This window comes from Zeus faber (assembly GCF_960531495.2).
Source record: "Zeus faber genome assembly, chromosome: 19".
Classification (NCBI taxonomy): domain Eukaryota; kingdom Metazoa; phylum Chordata; class Actinopteri; order Zeiformes; family Zeidae; genus Zeus; species Zeus faber.
In genome coordinates this window covers 12,397,898-12,414,771 of record NC_137206.1, presented here as the reverse complement: position 1 = coordinate 12,414,771, position 16,874 = coordinate 12,397,898, and the positions used below count along the sequence as shown (strand labels likewise).

At 46.8% G+C, this 16,874-nt stretch overlaps 1 protein-coding gene across 1 annotated transcript in view; it reads right to left on the bottom strand.

The window, feature by feature from the left end:
* The window catches only part of pard3aa (par-3 family cell polarity regulator alpha, a), a 350,702-nt gene that overhangs the window by 175,041 nt on the left and 158,787 nt on the right, over positions 1-16,874 (bottom strand). The window contains exons 10-12 of the mRNA XM_080020374.1: positions 16,580-16,770; positions 11,746-11,885; positions 11,095-11,223 (exon numbers count right to left, since the gene is read on the bottom strand). Of these exons, the coding sequence (XP_079876500.1) occupies positions 11,095-11,223; positions 11,746-11,885; positions 16,580-16,770 (460 nt within the window). The remainder of the gene's footprint in view (positions 1-11,094; positions 11,224-11,745; positions 11,886-16,579; positions 16,771-16,874) is intronic.

Below are 16,874 nucleotides of genomic sequence, written 5' to 3'. Positions count from 1 at the left end.
TCACAGAATAACCGCCCACTCAGAGCGGCGTTCCGGGAATAGCCGAGTGCTGGAGAGCGAGGCTGAGAATGAGAGAGCGGCGTAACATTTTCATCCGACAGGAACAAGCGGCCGCCCGCCAAGAGCGAGTCTGTCAGCCGGCCTGACAGGCCTCGCGGCGGGCCCCCGGTCCGGGGCTCCGGCGGCCAAATCCGCGGCCGCCGGAGCCCCGGACCAGGGGAGAGGAGAGGCCGCGTCTTCGTCACAGAACTGCGCGCGAGCCGGCGAAGAAGGCCGTCTCGGGCCCGTCACAAAGGAAAGCGGAGCGGTGCGCTCGCAGCCCGCACTTGCACTCTTCGGGGCCGCGGCTTATTGCGCTTTCTTGCGCTTTGCCCGTCAACCGCAATGTACACTCCATTATCCTCTCCATTACGCATGACGCTTACAGTTATGATCGGGGGGTGTTTTTAATGGCCGTCAAGGTGCGGATGTCCTCCTCTATCAACTGCTGCAGTTACCCAGGGGATCCGGGGGGAGATATAAACCACATCACCGCCGTCTCAAACTATGAGGATGCGCTGGACCGGCATCATCAGTCATCGGTTGCAGTGGGGTCATATAACTTTTTCTTTTGTTCGTCCTTTTTATGCACTGCCATCTCTTTTTCAACACAAGTTCATTTAGTGACTCCTGGTGCGTTTAATATACGACCGATAGCCACTTAAATTCTATCCCTCTCAGCTGAAGCTGCATTACGCCCCGCCGAATGTATCAGGGTTCGATTACTAAATGAATCAATAAATCAGTTTCAGCGGTGCAGAATTTTTGCTTTTTTTCCCTCATCCCTGAACTGGGCTCAATGTTGCTCTATTCACCCATTTTAAGCTCCGCTTCACGTGCCAAAATGTGTCTAGAAGGCGGTTCCACTTGGTCGTTCAGTAATTATCCGCCGCCTTAGTAAAATCAGGCGTTCATTTCAAGTGTTGTAAATCAGACACAATCTGCAAGCTCAAATAAAATTATTCACAATATGGGCAAATCATAATTATGGCCCTCGACTGACGTATTGTGCCCGAACAGCACAATTTCTAAGGCCGCGACCCGCCTACTTTTGGTGGAGTGGCTGGTAAGAGCAAACAGGCAGCCATTGACATCTGCGATTAACCTGGAGAGATATCCAGTCCCCCAAAGAGCACGGGTTGCCAGGCTCTGCTGTTTCGTCCATTTTCTCCGTAAACCCCACATGGTTTCTAACCATCGCGGCTCATCATGACTCGCACTCGCTGGGCCGTGCCCATCACACAAGATGCTCCCTCTGTAGGATTCATCCATGCAGTCACAGCTCATTATACACCCAAGTCCTTTGTATTAATTAAAGCTTATTGTCCCTAAAAGGACGGGGCTATTCCGGCTGAGACAAAGGCGGGCAGAGAGGCTACAGAGCGGCGAGCCCTGCTAATCTATCTGGCAAAGCAGCCCTCGCACGCTCAATGGACTTAAGTGCTTGGTTTCTACCTCACTTAACACTGTCACCTGCTAACGACGAGGGCACACACGTGCACGCCGGTGTGTGTGTGTGTGTGTGTGTGCGTGTATGTATGTGTTTTCTACCAGAAAGAAAGCAGAGCAAGAGTGCAAGGAAGACAGAGAGGTAGAATTGACATAGATAACGAGAGAGAGAGAGAGAGAGAGAGAGAGAGAGAATTAAAATCACCCCTATCCACACATACCTCAGAGTTCTCTTCACATCGCCGCCTAAAACAATTAACAGAACTGGAAATTTCTTTCCACTCCCGTCCCAATTTGGGCAACATAAAGGTCATTGCAAATGAATTTAGAAAAGGTCCTAAAAGAAATCAGCCAAGGGTGTAATTGCAAAAGTGAGTTGTGCATGATAAGTATTGTAACACAAATTCCTTTTGGCTGTGTTTCCGGGTTCTGACAACTTGTGTCAGGAAACAAAATGGGGGCGGCAGGGGGCACATCTGCTCCGCTTCAGGTGCAACCACAAACCAAAGGGTTGGGGAGGAGAATGAGAGCACCGGCGTACTCTCTTCACAGCAGTATGTTTTTATGCATATTCCAATACATCTGACTAGGGTGACCAGCGCTCTGATGAAACGTCAATCTATAAAGGGCTTTTTCCCGAAAGATATATAACGGCAGTGCTTGCCGCGCCTTGAGACGGCGTTCTGCAGGTGCAGCCGCAGCACATTCACATAACTTCACAAATGTTACGTCGCTGAAAGTGTTCGCCGCGCCGACAATTCCGTCCTTGAGTGGCGCGATACGTCTGCTTTAGGGAAGCCAATGTGTCAGGGGTGTCGAGACGGGCAGCCTTGGATGGTGTAGATGGCAGTCGGAGAGCGTCCTAAAAAAAAAAAAAGGACTTTCGGAGCACATAAGCTCCGCTTATGTGCTGCATCATAAAGCACATACCTTCCGTCTCAAGCTAATGGTGGATAAAAAGCACTTTGTTATGTCCAACTGCACACTTCAACTCCATTATGTGTTCTGGAGACAGACATTGAATACCCTACGGGAGAGCGAGCATGGCGCCATAAGTGGCCTTTAACTGCGTTGTTTATCAGCGTAGCACAATGCTGGTGTGCGCTCCTTTTCCGTTTCCACCGCACTGACAGCGAGCGTAATTACGGCAACAGCTGCTGAAAACTACTAAACGAAAACAGGTGCCGTCTGCGAGACATGCTTGGAAATCGTTTACCGGGCGGGCATTGTCTTCCGCATCAACTTTAATTACGAGAGAGCGTGTTTTTGAACTCGGGCTTGCACTTTGATCGCGAGCCCGCCGCGCAAGGGCCCAATTAACAGCGCGGGAGAAACAATCTGGCGAGGGAAAAGGAGGAGAAAAGTGAAAGGTGAGGCAAAAAGTGAGAGTTGCCTTTTATTTTGCTTACTTTGCTTTCAATGACACATGCACTCTGAAGCTTTTAGGAAAGGGCTTGGACAGCGTCCCCACGAACAAGGCTTTTTGTCCACAGGGTATATTTAGTGCCATGTTCAAGCACTGGATCCACATCTTCCTCACATCTCTCGTCGCTCTGTTATTTCAGTGACATTCCTTTTTGGTGAGGGGGGTGGGGGGAATCAGAGCGACCTCAAAGGCTCGTTGGGCTTTGCATTTTGCTTTTTCATATGGTACGTTGGACCTAAACTGCTCAGCAAAGCCCAAACACCCCTGCTGATTGCAGGTTGCCAAACCAAACCGACAATCCTTCTTTGTCGAAAAGCCTTTCTCGCAAAACTGTACCTATTACTGACTCGACTTTAAGTTCAAACTGTATTTTCAGAGCACCTTGGGCTTTTTTTTAATTTCTCAGCCAATGGGGTTTGAGCACAAGTTCTGGGTTCTGTGAGCCAATGGGGTTTGAGCTTTACTCCGGGCTCCGTTGTAACTACTCTGTAAACTTGCACTGATCTGAAAATCTGTTTTCTGAACAAATTTGCGGCGAAAAACCAGCAATCCAGTTGCTGAAACTTCGCTCATACAGTATTAGATCTACAAGGCTTAATTTCAAAAAGTTTGTTCAGACTTTTGTTGCGGTGCTTCAAGCTTGTGGGGGACACGAACGTCACACCGCCTCGCAGGCGCACCGGGGCTCTCGGGTGCGGGGATTTTTTGGTTTTGTGTGAAAGTCGAGAAAATGAAATAAAATAAATACATCTACAGTAAATACAAGCTATTTATATTGGTCTTGTTTGGAGAAGCACGCGGATGGGATGGGGCAGACGACCATATAAAGAAATCTGTGACGAGCTGACATCAGCTCGTGCAGAGAGTGGATACAACCTTTGAAAAGCAGCGATTACGTTGTTAGTACTTTACCTCATTATCTGACACTTTGGCCACGTCCAGTACGAACATCCCACATTGTAACGTTATATATGACAGAAAATAAGGAAAAAGCGTAGTAGGTCCACTTTAACTTTTGCAATACTGAAGCAATTTCCAAACTACATTTTGAACACCTGTTCCCTTTTATTGCTGATTACTGAGGAAGACTCAAAATGAGTTGATACAACGTGCAAAGCGCAATTACGTGAGTGTGTAGGTGTGGGGGAGCGCCGCAAATTATCAGCTCCAGCAAAGCAAATAGATCTCCCGAGACACGATCTTTCTCTCGTGGAGCTGTTGCCAAGGTTTTACGCCGATGTGCCGAGCTCTGTAAGATGACACAACACAATAAAAATAAACCACTCCGGGGGAGACAAGGAAGATTTTCACCGTTGGCACATTGTTATCAAGAAGCTGCGAGGCATTACCTCATCCTGGTGGAGACTCACAAAAATGCATTACTCTAAAAGCTACCTAAGTACATTAACGGCACAGATGTCATTTTTCTGGCATGCCTGTAGCTGTGCCACGGCTTGGAGACAGGGCTCTTTATCACGGCCTCAACTTAACAGCTAAAGAGTGTTAAAATGTAGACATTCCGAAGGCCGGTGAACCAAAGTCGTGTTTAAGCTCCAATACGGAGAGGCTAAAAAGGAGGCGTAGAACGGAGGCCAAATGTTGGCCTCGCTCACCGCAGATGAAATCATCGATCACGATGATAAGGTTATCATTTCTGGTGTTGTTTATTTTCTTCATGATTTTGATCACCGTGGGCTTCGTAGACAGAATACAAATCAATAGATAGCTGGATGGAAAAAGTGACTTGGACTGGGGGGGGGTGGGCAAATCCCAGGGGACCTGAAATAAAAGTGGGCATTGTTAATGTGATGCAAATGAGAAGAAGCCACAGCGGCGTTCTTTGCATCCTCTATCCGATTGGACCCTTTCCCGGAGCTGTTTTCAGGTTTTTACTGTTTGTACTTCGAGAAGTTCTTTGGAAGAGCGCAGGCTTGCATCCTTTATCAGAGAGAAGCTTCACCGGAGGTGACTGAGGCAAAGCGGGTAAAGACGACTACATTATACCAGGCTTCTGATCCACATCAGCTGCCTCCAGACAAGACAGAGTGTGTTTAGCTTTGTACGTCATTTGCCTCGTGTCAATTCATTTCTCCCTCTGCCGACTCGGTAAATGGATCTCGGGAGCGGGGAAATTGATACGGCTCCGTGGGCCTGTTCTCCTCGAGAAACAGGGAAGTCATGAATGGAAACCGTAGCGTGCCGCAAAACAGCACAACAAAAGGCAACTTTGTAAAGACAGAACAGGAGATAACATCTGCACTGAATAATTTTGAGAGTTTTTACAGTCCCAAGGTTCGTTGGCCAGTTTTGGGAGCGTGGGAAACAATGGGGTGCCTGTTTGGCGATCTGAGGCACTTTGGGGGAAAGTCGGAGCATTTTTTCCCCGCATAACCATTTACAGGGCCTTGTATAAGTAGGATCATTGCAGCTGCAACAATCTTTAAATGCTCGGATCCTGATTGCTGCAATTACAGTTCAGCGAAGGGCTACCGTATTCGTTTTCTAGCTGAAATAACCCCCCCCCCCCCAAAAAAAAAAACAGGATGGGCAGGGTTTAAATTCAGAAAACTGGAGCTGGTGCTTATGAACCGGGCCATTAGTTCGCTATAATTGTCAGCAACACTGTCACGCATTCGTCTGCTGCCTCCCGCTGCATTCACCCGAGCCATAAATTTGGTTGTCACATCAATCAAGAGGCCTGAATTAATTGCGCAATTAAGATTCTCATTGCTTGGCAGATATGGCTACTAATGGATCAGTGACAAGTGTGATATGATCATAAAGAGGGGACTTTAATGTACTGTTTAATTGCTCTGCTGCGGTCCGCAGTGTTGGAGCTCCAGCTCCACATATCCATTTGTTTCTCGGCCCTCGGTCTACGCCGCAATTAGAAGCGTGATGTTGCGGGACGCGCGGACAATAAAACGAGGGCTGTGCGCGCGCGTGTTTAGACCTGTCGCCGCGGCCGTGACGCTGATTCATGGGCGGCGTACACGCTCAAGTTAAAGTTAAGTATGCGAGTCAATGATAAGAGTCATGCAGCGACACAACCGCCCCCGCCCCCGAGTTCCATCAAAAATCCAGTTATGATCCATCCCGAAAATACACCAGACGTAAGACTGACACTTCTAGAACATCGGCGACGCAGCCTCACGCCTGAGCGGCGGAATAAATTGGGACGCGCCCTAATTATATCAAGGGAAGTTGGCAATGGCTTTTCCATCACGGGGGAGGTGAGCACACAGCCGACGTGTCGCTCTTAGGTGTAAGCACACACAGCGCGGCACACGAGGAGATAAACGCCAGAGAGAAATATCAGCCGACGGCTATGTGGACATTTATGAAAGGTGTGTGTGTGTGTTGTTGTGTTTGAGCGAGGGCATGTGTGAGACAGACAGAGGGAATGGGAGTAGGTGGTCATTCATGCGGCTGCTTACACTATATACTTATATACTGTTGTGTTTGAGCGAGGGCATGTGTGAGACAGACAGAGGGAATGGGAGTAGGTGGTCATTCATGCGGCTGCTTACACTATATACTTATATACACTATATACTGTGTGTGTGTGTGTGTGTGTGTGTGTGTGTGTGTGTGTGTGTGTGTGTGTGTGTGTGTGTGTGTGTGTGTGTGTGTGTGTGTGTGTGCGTGTGTGCATGTGTGCGTTTGGGGGCCTCGCCTTAATGAATCAGGTTATTGCGTCTGAAGTAACTGCGTCTGAAGTCGGGATTGAGAGGAGGACGCGCAAGTAGAGTGCGAATAGCCGAGGAATGAATCATCAAGTGCCGGCCGCTTTGGATATAATTACAAAACAATTGTATTTTTTTCCCTCGGCGGTAATCATTTCATAAGCAGTCATAGGTTACGAAGCGTGTTCTTTGTACGGGATATTCTTTGGAAGTAAAAGTGCAAAGAAGTGACAAGACGCAAGACAAGTGGAACATCCACCCAAGGCGTACATCATGAAAAGAGAAATACGAGAGAATTCAAGGGAATTCAAGGATACATACAGTAAATATGTACAGTATATTTACAGTACGTATAAATATGCTGTAGAGTAAATGCGACAATGCTGAGTCTACTTTTCTCCCAACGCTGGAACCCCCCGATCCCCCACCAAGGCCACCCACGGAGCCAGATTTCTGTCCAAAACAACAACACCATTCATCCAACATCACCGCACGTGGACATGTGTCGACAACAGAGCAAAGGACGAAAAGGAGAACAAAAGAGACAGCGCGCACAGGGTGAGAAAGGTCCAAAAAACGAAACCCTTCCGAGACAGAAGTGAGACAGAAAATCCCGGGCGGCTCCGCCTCCCCCGTTAGCGTGACCTTTTGTCCCGTCGGTCGAGTTCGCTCCATGGATTCCCACGAAAGCATCGCCACGATGATTACGGCGCTCGTAATTTCAGGCTGCGAAAAACCAACAAACCGTGTTCCCAAGGGGACGGGCGACGGAGGCGGCGGCGACGACGGAGGGTAATATTAATTCTCTACAGGTGGATGTCTTCGCTCCGACGTATTATACCCGGATCCCGACGCGGCGAGATGTCACGTGGGGGGGGGGGGGGGGGGGGGGGGGAATTTTCGAAGCTGACATTAAACATCGGCGAGCAAAATGTCAAGCAGACAAAAGGAGCCGCTCCCTCTCCGCCTTTCTTTTACACTAACGTGGGGAACGTGCGTGCCAGAAAGGCCAGCGACACGTGCGCCTCGCCTCAACGCCGGGCGGAGGGGGGGGGCGACTGACTCAGACTCTTAACGAACAGAAAGAGAGAGACAAACGTGACTTTTTTTTGGGGGGGGGGGGAGAGAGATCCATCCCGCCTAATCAGAATTTTATGAACACTCTTGTACAATGGGGATTATTACGATTCCTCAAATCCTCGGCTGTCTGCGTCTCTTTCCTCAGTGTGTTTCCAACATGGCGAAGCCGAAGAGCGGGCAAGATAAGGAAGACAGATAAGAGAATGAGAGAGGGGGGGAGAGAGCGGGGGGGGGGGGGGGGGGGGGAGAGAGAGAGAGTCACAAAGTGGGAGAACGCTCATCTGACAAGGAGGCTAATGAAGTATTAACCAGCGGTTCACACCCAGGCGCCCGTGGAAAGTTTCTCCAGAAAATGAGGACAAAAAAAAGAGAGAGAGAGAGAGAAGGAAAGACTGAGAGAGATTATCAGGACCCCCGTCAAGCCGGGGAACGTCGTGCATTTTTCAAACAACCCCTCCGTTCAGCCTCCGTAGCACCCCAAACACCCCCCAAAACACCACCGTCGTCCCTGTGCTGCCAGAGTGCCCTTGAGCAAGGCAGCATGTGTTATTACTAGTTGCTACTTGCTACTTGGGACAGGCTAAATAAATTAATAAAACAGCAAAATATAGTGCGTGAAACGCTGGGAGTGCAGCTGCGGTGGCACAAAGCGCCTTGATTCATATACAAAACCTTCGGCACACAGAAAATAAACACAATTCCCAATCAGCGTTTAAGGCTTTAATTAGCGATGGAAGAAGTACTCCGACATTTTCATTTGAGTTAAGGTACAAATACCTCTGACACAAAAGTCGAGCAAAAGCGAATGTACCACAGTGGCGTTTCTACTTGAGTAAAATAAGTCAAATACTTGCTCTTAAATGTACTTAAAAGTATTAAAATTAAAGGTACTTGTCATATCCAGTAGCCAGATTTAGTGTATAATAGTCTATATTATATTAAATAATAATCTAAACTACATATAATATATCATAATTATGTCGAAAATGCTACTGTACTTTTTTTCTGCAGATGAGAGATGTGTATATATATATATATATATATATATATATATATATATATATACACACACACACTGTATATATACTGTGCATATATATATATATGTATACTGTATATACTGTATACTGTGTATGTATATGTATATATAAAAATAAGCCGGGCGGGTTGAAAGTCTGCAAAACTGCATATACTTGAGTAAGATACATAAAAATATATACTTAAGTACAGTAAAAAAAAAAAAAAAAAAGCACTTATACTTCAGTACTTTCCGCTACTGATATTAATCCACTGAACCGCCGTTGTGGACTAAAGTCGGGACTGGCAGGGTTAACAGCCCGGGTGCCAGGCAGAGCTTAACAGGGTTTTGGTGTCGCAGCGTCTCGGCGTGCCGGCGTGTCAGAGCTGGCGAGAAAAAAAAAAGGCTGTACAGGGGCACTCGCCCTGCCATCTGGTGCCCGACAGCCAAAGTCACCTCACCGCAGTGTGTGGGAGTCCACGGGAGTCTGTGATATTTTATTATATATATATATATATATATATATATATATAATTTTTTTTTTTTTTGTGTAGTGTGTGTCTGTGTGTCGTACGTGTTATCGCAGCCTCGCCGCCCCACAGCCACGGGAGGGAATTCTCCAGAAATGCAATTGTGAGGTATCAGCTCACAGAGAGAGAGAGAGAGAGAGAGAGAAAGAGAGAGAGAGAGAGAGAGAGAGAGAGAGAGAGCGAGGGAGAGGGAGGGATAACTCTGTTTGTCCAGATAAAAGAGCTGGACCCCCCCCCCCCCCCCCCCCCCCCCGTCGCCTCGTTCCCTCAGGCCCGACCTTAACATTAATGAACCTGAGCCCCCGACCCCACCTCCTCCGCCTTCCATCCGGCCATCCCTGAGCCCTTCCTCAAACAATAATAAGGCTAGACAGGGGGACAAGGTAGACAGAGGGAGTCCATGAATTGGAATGAGGGGGGAGCCAAAGCCAAAGTGGAGGAGGGCAAATAGATTTGGACAAATTGACTCAAGGAGCGCTTAGAGGCCGGCGACACGGTGGAGACGTGGACGTTATATCCAGTCCAATATACCATTGTTATCCAAGCCTGTATTATGGTATTCATACGCTTTTTCATCCTGTGCAGGATATACATCTAAATGTATATTTAAACCCACAGCCAATACTAGCAACCGTACCGCCGCAATACAACCATGGTGTCCTATGCATAGGGTCACATTTTGCATTGTATATTTGTCTCTACAGTAGGCTTGGGCGAATGCACAGGTTTTGTTTTTTTTGGAACAGTTCAGAGTAAGGACTTGGACAGTCCCTTCACTCAGTTGTGTTTCAGATGTTTGTTTCCTACACGTAGGAAACAAACGAAAATAAATAGATTTAAAATAAAGACACAGGCACGGGAGCCGGCGTGCACCGCTGTCTGGAGGAGAAACAAAGAAAACTCGACGTTTTTCATTTAAGAAATTAAGGAAACAAAATTTATCTAAATCTTTCTCTATTACATTATTTTATATATAACTGTATTATTATCACAGTATTTGCATATTGAGCGGCAGGTACGTGCGGGGGGGGGGTATCCGAGCACCTGCCCTATGGACCCCACGGTGCCCTTTTTATCAGCCGCCTATTTTATTTTATATTTTTAATTAATGGGTGTCGAGGTAGTGTATTGTCTCGGCAAGATATATTCATGAGGAACACCTCATGAACCTCGCACCTCGTTGCACCGGCGATGTGCGCACAGACGCTCCGCCGTGCTGCTCCGTTTGCCCAGAGCTGGGGGTCCAAGTGCCTTTTCTTTTCATTTTGAGCACCTGCCCCTCAAAGTCTCTGTACGGGACTGTAGAGCGGGGAAGTGAGACCCGATCAGCAGTGGTTATTGGACAGCTCTGAGCGAAGAGGGGGGGACCCTCCGTCCCCTCTCTCCCTCCCCTTCTCTCGCTCTCTCTCCCTTCCAGTTTGAGAACAGGGTAAACTGCACTTACACCCTTTCAATTCTCCGATTTTTCCTTGCGTTTAAAACCCCCCCCCCAAAAAAAAGAATACATCTGTCATCAATGTCAATCGTGATCGACGGAGTCGGTCGCCGATAGACAGAGTCGATCGCCGATAGACAGAGTCGGTCGCCGATAGACGATTTAATGGTAAATCGGACCAAGCCTTCTTTACAGCAGTCCTGACCATGACACATTCAATTTTTTGAATTGCAGAACATGACTTGTTATATGATGTTACTAAATTGTTTATCTAACAATATAATAAAATATATAAAATAAGATTATTTATATATATATATATATATACATATATATATATATATATATATAATATCATTTGAACTTTGACAATACCCTTTAGTTATGACCTAAACAGTGGTGGTGGGGCGTGGTGAAAGGGGGGCACTGACCACTTCTCGAGGCAGCAGGGGGTCATCTTGGCGGAGCACCAGCAGGCCCACGCTGCCCCCCATGGGGGAGGCCCGGAGCAGCGCCACCACCTCCTCCTGGCTCTTACCGCTCAGGTCCACTCCGTTCACCTGGAAAATAAATGTAAATACCCAGATACATAATGCTCAGACATACAAGTTGTACTTACTGTACAGGGAGTAAAACACGGCTCCAAAGTTGTTCCAGTTTTAACCACAGGGAACCATATGCCCTGTCTATAACCTTTGCATGGATTATTCCTTGAGCCAGTTGCAGATCAAATTAAATCTGGGTTATTTTACCCCTAAAGTGAGCACTCGCTGATTTTCATGTCAGGGTGAGTGCGCTATAATCAAATAACGTTCCTCTAACTACATTTTCTTCGGCAATTCAAAGCCAGAGTTTAATTGCCGGGCCCAAAGGGAATACACCGTATGACTCACTTCAACAAAAGCTTACGCAGATTAGATCTAAAGAATGGAGGAGAATCAGCGAGGGCTGATTTAAAACCTCTGACAATCCGGCTCCTCTCAAATTACACGTGTTTTCTGCGACGAGGTCTCCTGTTTGAGGCAAAAGAATGACACGGTGACGATTTGCGGTCGTGGTAAAGTGATGTTTAGGACGGTTACCTCCAGCAGGCGATCGCCGGCCTTCAGACGGCCATCTTGGATGGCCGCTCCTCTGGGGAGGATGTTCTTGACGTAAATGGGCGCGCTGCCGCCTATGGGGACGTCTCGAGATGTGATGCTGAAGCCGAGGCCTTCCGGGCCTGCAGGGTTAGAAAAACGACATGTATGGAATTCCTACCATACAACTTTCAAATAGTGGAAAGAGGATCAGTCGAAGTGTGTAAGCATTTTCGCCTTGGTTTTACTCAGGGATTTACTTTGGTTTCATTTTGTGTTATTGTGTGTGTGTGTGTGTGTGTGTGTGTGTGTGTGTGTGTGTGTGTGTGTGTGTGTGTGTGTGTGTGTGTGTGTGTGTGTTAAATACTATCATATTTTTTCTACTACTTTAATCTTTTTAGATTTTTTATATTTATTATGTTTTATCTTTTTCCTATTGATATTTTTTCTTACTATATATATTTGTTATTATTTATATTTTTAGCTTTTAGCTTTCAAATTTTATGTAAGGTACACATGTGTAGCACATGTACAAAATGTGCTATATAAATACAGTAAAATACAATAATCGCTATTACAAATGTTTCCTGTTTCCATATACTCTCAGGAATCAGTGCATGGGTATACATTAATATAAATATCCACTCTCTAGTACAGAAATTATTAAACACCTAAACAGATGTTGATTTGTGAATTACGGTATTTGTACCAAAGCTAAGCTTTGATCAAACCGTGACCTGAATTAAAAGTATTCCATCCTTCCATTTCTCAAACCTCCCTTTCATTATTTACCCGTGAAACATGAGGCACCAACGTGAAGGGATCAAATTATGGCTTATGGAGTCCAAACCTATAGTTAATAAAAACATCCTTACTTCCATCTTGATGTTTTTCCATTGGCGTGCCTTCAGGGTGTGGTTCCCCGAATCTCTTGGATGTTTAAAAAAATGAAAAATGTCCCTGGCTCTAAATATAGCATCCTATAAACCAAAATTGAGTGTTTATGATACGCGCATGCGGACGGCTAAGCCACTGTCGCAAGCTCTGGTCGGATTAAGCACCGGGTACGGACCAGAATAACCGGACTACACGACCATATTGCATCAGAAAGCTCCCGAAACGCGAAGCTCAATGGAAGTTTCAAATTAAGAGCCTTGCTTGCCATTTGAAATGCAAGTTTTGTGAGTCATTTGTTGGAGATTGCAAATCTATGGGTTCACAGATATTCCTTTTTTTTTGTTTTGTTTTTTTTTGTTTGAAAGTTTGAAATGTCCAAGCCTTGGACATTCCTTGTAAATTAAAGTAAAAAAAGATGCTGGCACACTATGCAGCATGTACCGTGTAAGTACAGCCTTCCTTGAAGCCCAACAGTATGAGCATACACTAATAAAACATGAAATAAGTACAATTTTTTTTTTATGAAAGACACGATTTATAATGAAATTGGATGGAGTCACGGTCAAATCTGTACCGTTGACCACGTGTCTTAACAACATCTCTCGTTCTGCCTTTGCAAATCTATTTCACTTAAATCATTACTAAATGAATAAATGAAAAAAATGAATAACCGCCAATCTTAACCGCCATCTTGAAACACTTCTAACCTCACTTCATGAAGGGGAACGGCGGATAAAAGCGAAGACGGAACGGAGTAGAATAACCTCAAGCAAAGACAATGCTACAGGTCTATGAGCTACTGGCCAAGCCCTTTATTTGAGTTTTAAAGAATTGACCTTTACGCTTTATTAAATGAATATCAATTGTTAGTCCGGAGGAGGGAGGCAAATTGAATAATGGATAAATGAGAGCATCTCTGGCCTGACCTTTCCTGCTGACCAGGGCTGGGATTTGCCAAATGAAAGCAAAGGAAAGGGCTCTTCAAATGTCAGCTACAAGATGAGCCATGCCAAAACCAAATTGCATCGCGCTAGTCCAATTTGTCTTTGACAGAATATTTAAATATAGGCTTATATCCGCCCAGAGGTACCGGGTGATTCATAAAGAACGGGAGTTCGACGTGATTCGCAGGGATAGACGGTGAACACAGCCCTGTCTGGAAATCCTCTATTTCGCGACTGAAGTTTTTTTTTTTTTTTTTTTGTCTCGGCGCGCAGGCTCTTCCTGTTGCTTACGGTGGTGATTAGTATTCACGTCGCAGAAGGTTTTGCTCATTTCGCAGAGCTGTCAGCGCCTCTAATGGCTCATCATGACCTACTTTTTCCCCGACTGTCTTTACTGTCTGGCTGTCAAGAGTATCTGTCGGCTCGCCGGCGAGGTGTGTTGTTTACGCCCCCAGAATCACAAAGAGGGGGTGACACAGCGTGAGTTGGGGGAGAGAGGGAGAGAGAGATAGAGAGAGAGAGAGAGAGCGAGCACCCTAAATGGCATCTTTGTCACGGGTTTGACCTGCATACCAAAGTAGCAGAACCAAGCAAAATAAGTTGCTCAAAACTTGCGCGTAAAAAAAAAAAAAAAAAAAAGTTGAGCTGTCAAAAGTCATCCTGGGATGTGGCCGCGTGACAGGCTAACTGCATGGTTACAGCGGCTGCTTTTTGCGGGGAACCTCGACTACCCCAACGAGGGCTTTCTTTGTGACAGAATACAGCTTGCCGCCGTATGTCAAGTCGAAGATGAAGAAGAAGAAGAAGAAGAAGAAGAAGAAGAAGAAGAAGAAGTCGTTTCCTCTTCTCCCATCGCTCCCTTAAAACACAGAACCCAACTGTTTCCCATTAGAAGATCTCCACTGTTAACAGCCTGCAATCCGGACAATTAGGAGAATGCCTCTCTAATAGGCCTACGTTAATTAACTGCTGACGTCTTTATTTTAAATGGGACTCTGGGAAAATGGGAAATCGAAAAAAATATATTTTTTTTTTTTCTTTTCTGAATTAGTCGGGAATCCTGGCTCCAATAAGCCAATTAAAACAGCAAACGCGGGGGGAGCGGCGGCGGGCGCATTAGAATTGGACTTAATGGGGTGTGTATGTCCTTTTCGACTGCGTTATTTGATTAAGGCACTCTTGTTAATTCACCGCGCATTGGATCTGCCCCTGTTACTTGTAACTCGGGCGCACTTAGGCCAAATCAAAATGATTAGAGAAAATCAGCCGCGAAAGGTAAACCGGTGAAGTCTGTCCAAGAGTACATTAGTGAGAAGACGGGGGAAAAATAAACTCTCACGGGAGGTGAATCGGGTTCTGAAGTTTTGAGTTTCAGAGTCCTTTTCGGAGGGGCTGTCGTGTTTCAAAGTCAGGTCGTGTTTGGTAACGGACGCAGGTCGGATCGGTCGTCAGTTGGCGCGGCGCACCAAAAGACAACATGGATCCTTTAAACGTTTTGTTCCGGATCCGCTCCGGGGCCAGATCTGTCCTGCCTCTGGACGCCATCTGGCCCGGAGCCGCGGAACGATCGCCCGGACTGAAAAACAGAAAACAGCCAGGGGGTGATTTTGAAGGAGCATGGACGGACGCGGTTCTCGGCCGGATCGGGAGCCGGAAGTGCGGGGTGGGAGTTGGGGGCGGAGGGATTAAAACATTATGAGGCCGAATTACATGTAATGGCCTGGGAAATCTTGGGAGGAAAGCCGACCATCTTTAACCGCCACCGCGAGGGATAATAAACCGTACTGACGATGCCCTCTTTCTCTCACTCTGTACTAATGAACTCCCACCCCTCCCTCTCTCTCTCTCTCTCTCTCTCTCTCTCTCTCTCTCTCTCTCTCTCTGGATCTCCACCAATAGCTCACATAAACAGAGCCGAAAGTGCTTCATACCATCGTAGGTCAGCGGTCGTAACTTCCAGCCGTCGCCGCGTGCTGCAGGAGACGCCGCATAATGTTCCGCCGGCGCTCGGGGGGACCCGCGCAGGCATGTTGCAGCAGTTTGTGACTGCTGCTCCCCGAGAGCGTATTGCGTTTAGCTTGCGCTGTCGCCCCGGCGTGCCAAACAATTCCCTCCGAGCCTGTCGCTAAGGCGCCCGTGCCAACTTTTTCGGCAAAACATCTGCTCCCTCCACCAGTAAGAGCAAGGGGAAAACAGGAGCGAGGGAGGACGGACAAAACGCTGCAGTGGATCCAAGTGTTTCTTCAGTCGATATAAACACGAGAGAGACGCTGAAGGAACTGGAAAGAGGCCTTTGAGCTGATCCACCACAATGGTTGGCCTCCGGACAAACCTCCTCGGGTGACCTGAACCGCAAACGGAGCGATTTCTCCACCCACTTGATTGGGTCCTTGAAACCACAAAACAACGGTAAACGTCCTCTACGATATAAATCAAAGATCTGTTTTGGAACAAAGGAAGTTAAACACCCCATACTATATTTGACCTGATCTAGATGGATGGATGGATGGATGGACAAACATAGATAGATAGATAAGACAGACAGACAGACAGACAGACAGACAGACAGACAGACGGACGGACGGCCGGGCGGACAGACGGACGGACAGACAGAGACAGACAGACCGTTATATTGATTGGTGGTGGCTTTCCTATGTGGATATGAATTCAGAATATACACACACACATATATACAGTGTGTGTATATATATATATATATATATATATATGTGTGTGTGTGTGTGTGTGTGTGTGTGTGTGTGTGTGTGTGTGTGTGTGTGTGTGTATGGTGGGATGGAAAATGGAGACTTTCAAGTGGTAAAAGTGGATAATGATGCCCAATGATGGTCTTTACTCCGAATCCAAGAGGCAGAAAGCCCCTAATCTGACTTAAAAAGCTGTCATTACCAAGTCCACGCCTGCAAATAAGCATCCTAAAACCTGAGCAAAAGACGCACCTAACCGTGCTTCCAGTTCTGCCGTCATGGACTTGTTACCTTTCTTCAGCTGGAGGTTGAGGCTGCGTCCCGTCTTCTGGAAGTAGGAGCTGGTGGAGGGGCTGGCGCTAACCCTGCGCTGCAGGGAGGGCGAGGAGGCCGAGGAGGGGGTCCTGGACGCGGGGGCGTGGGGTAAGGTGGCGTAGCGCCGGCTGGACTCTGGCGTGCTCCTTGCCAGAGGGAGCTGGTGGCTATTTGGGGCAAAGTTGAAACGTCTTATTTAGTCTGAAAATAGAAGACTTACATGAGTTTTCTTTTTTTCTTTTCTGTGTAATTACAGCCCTGAACCGTCAAA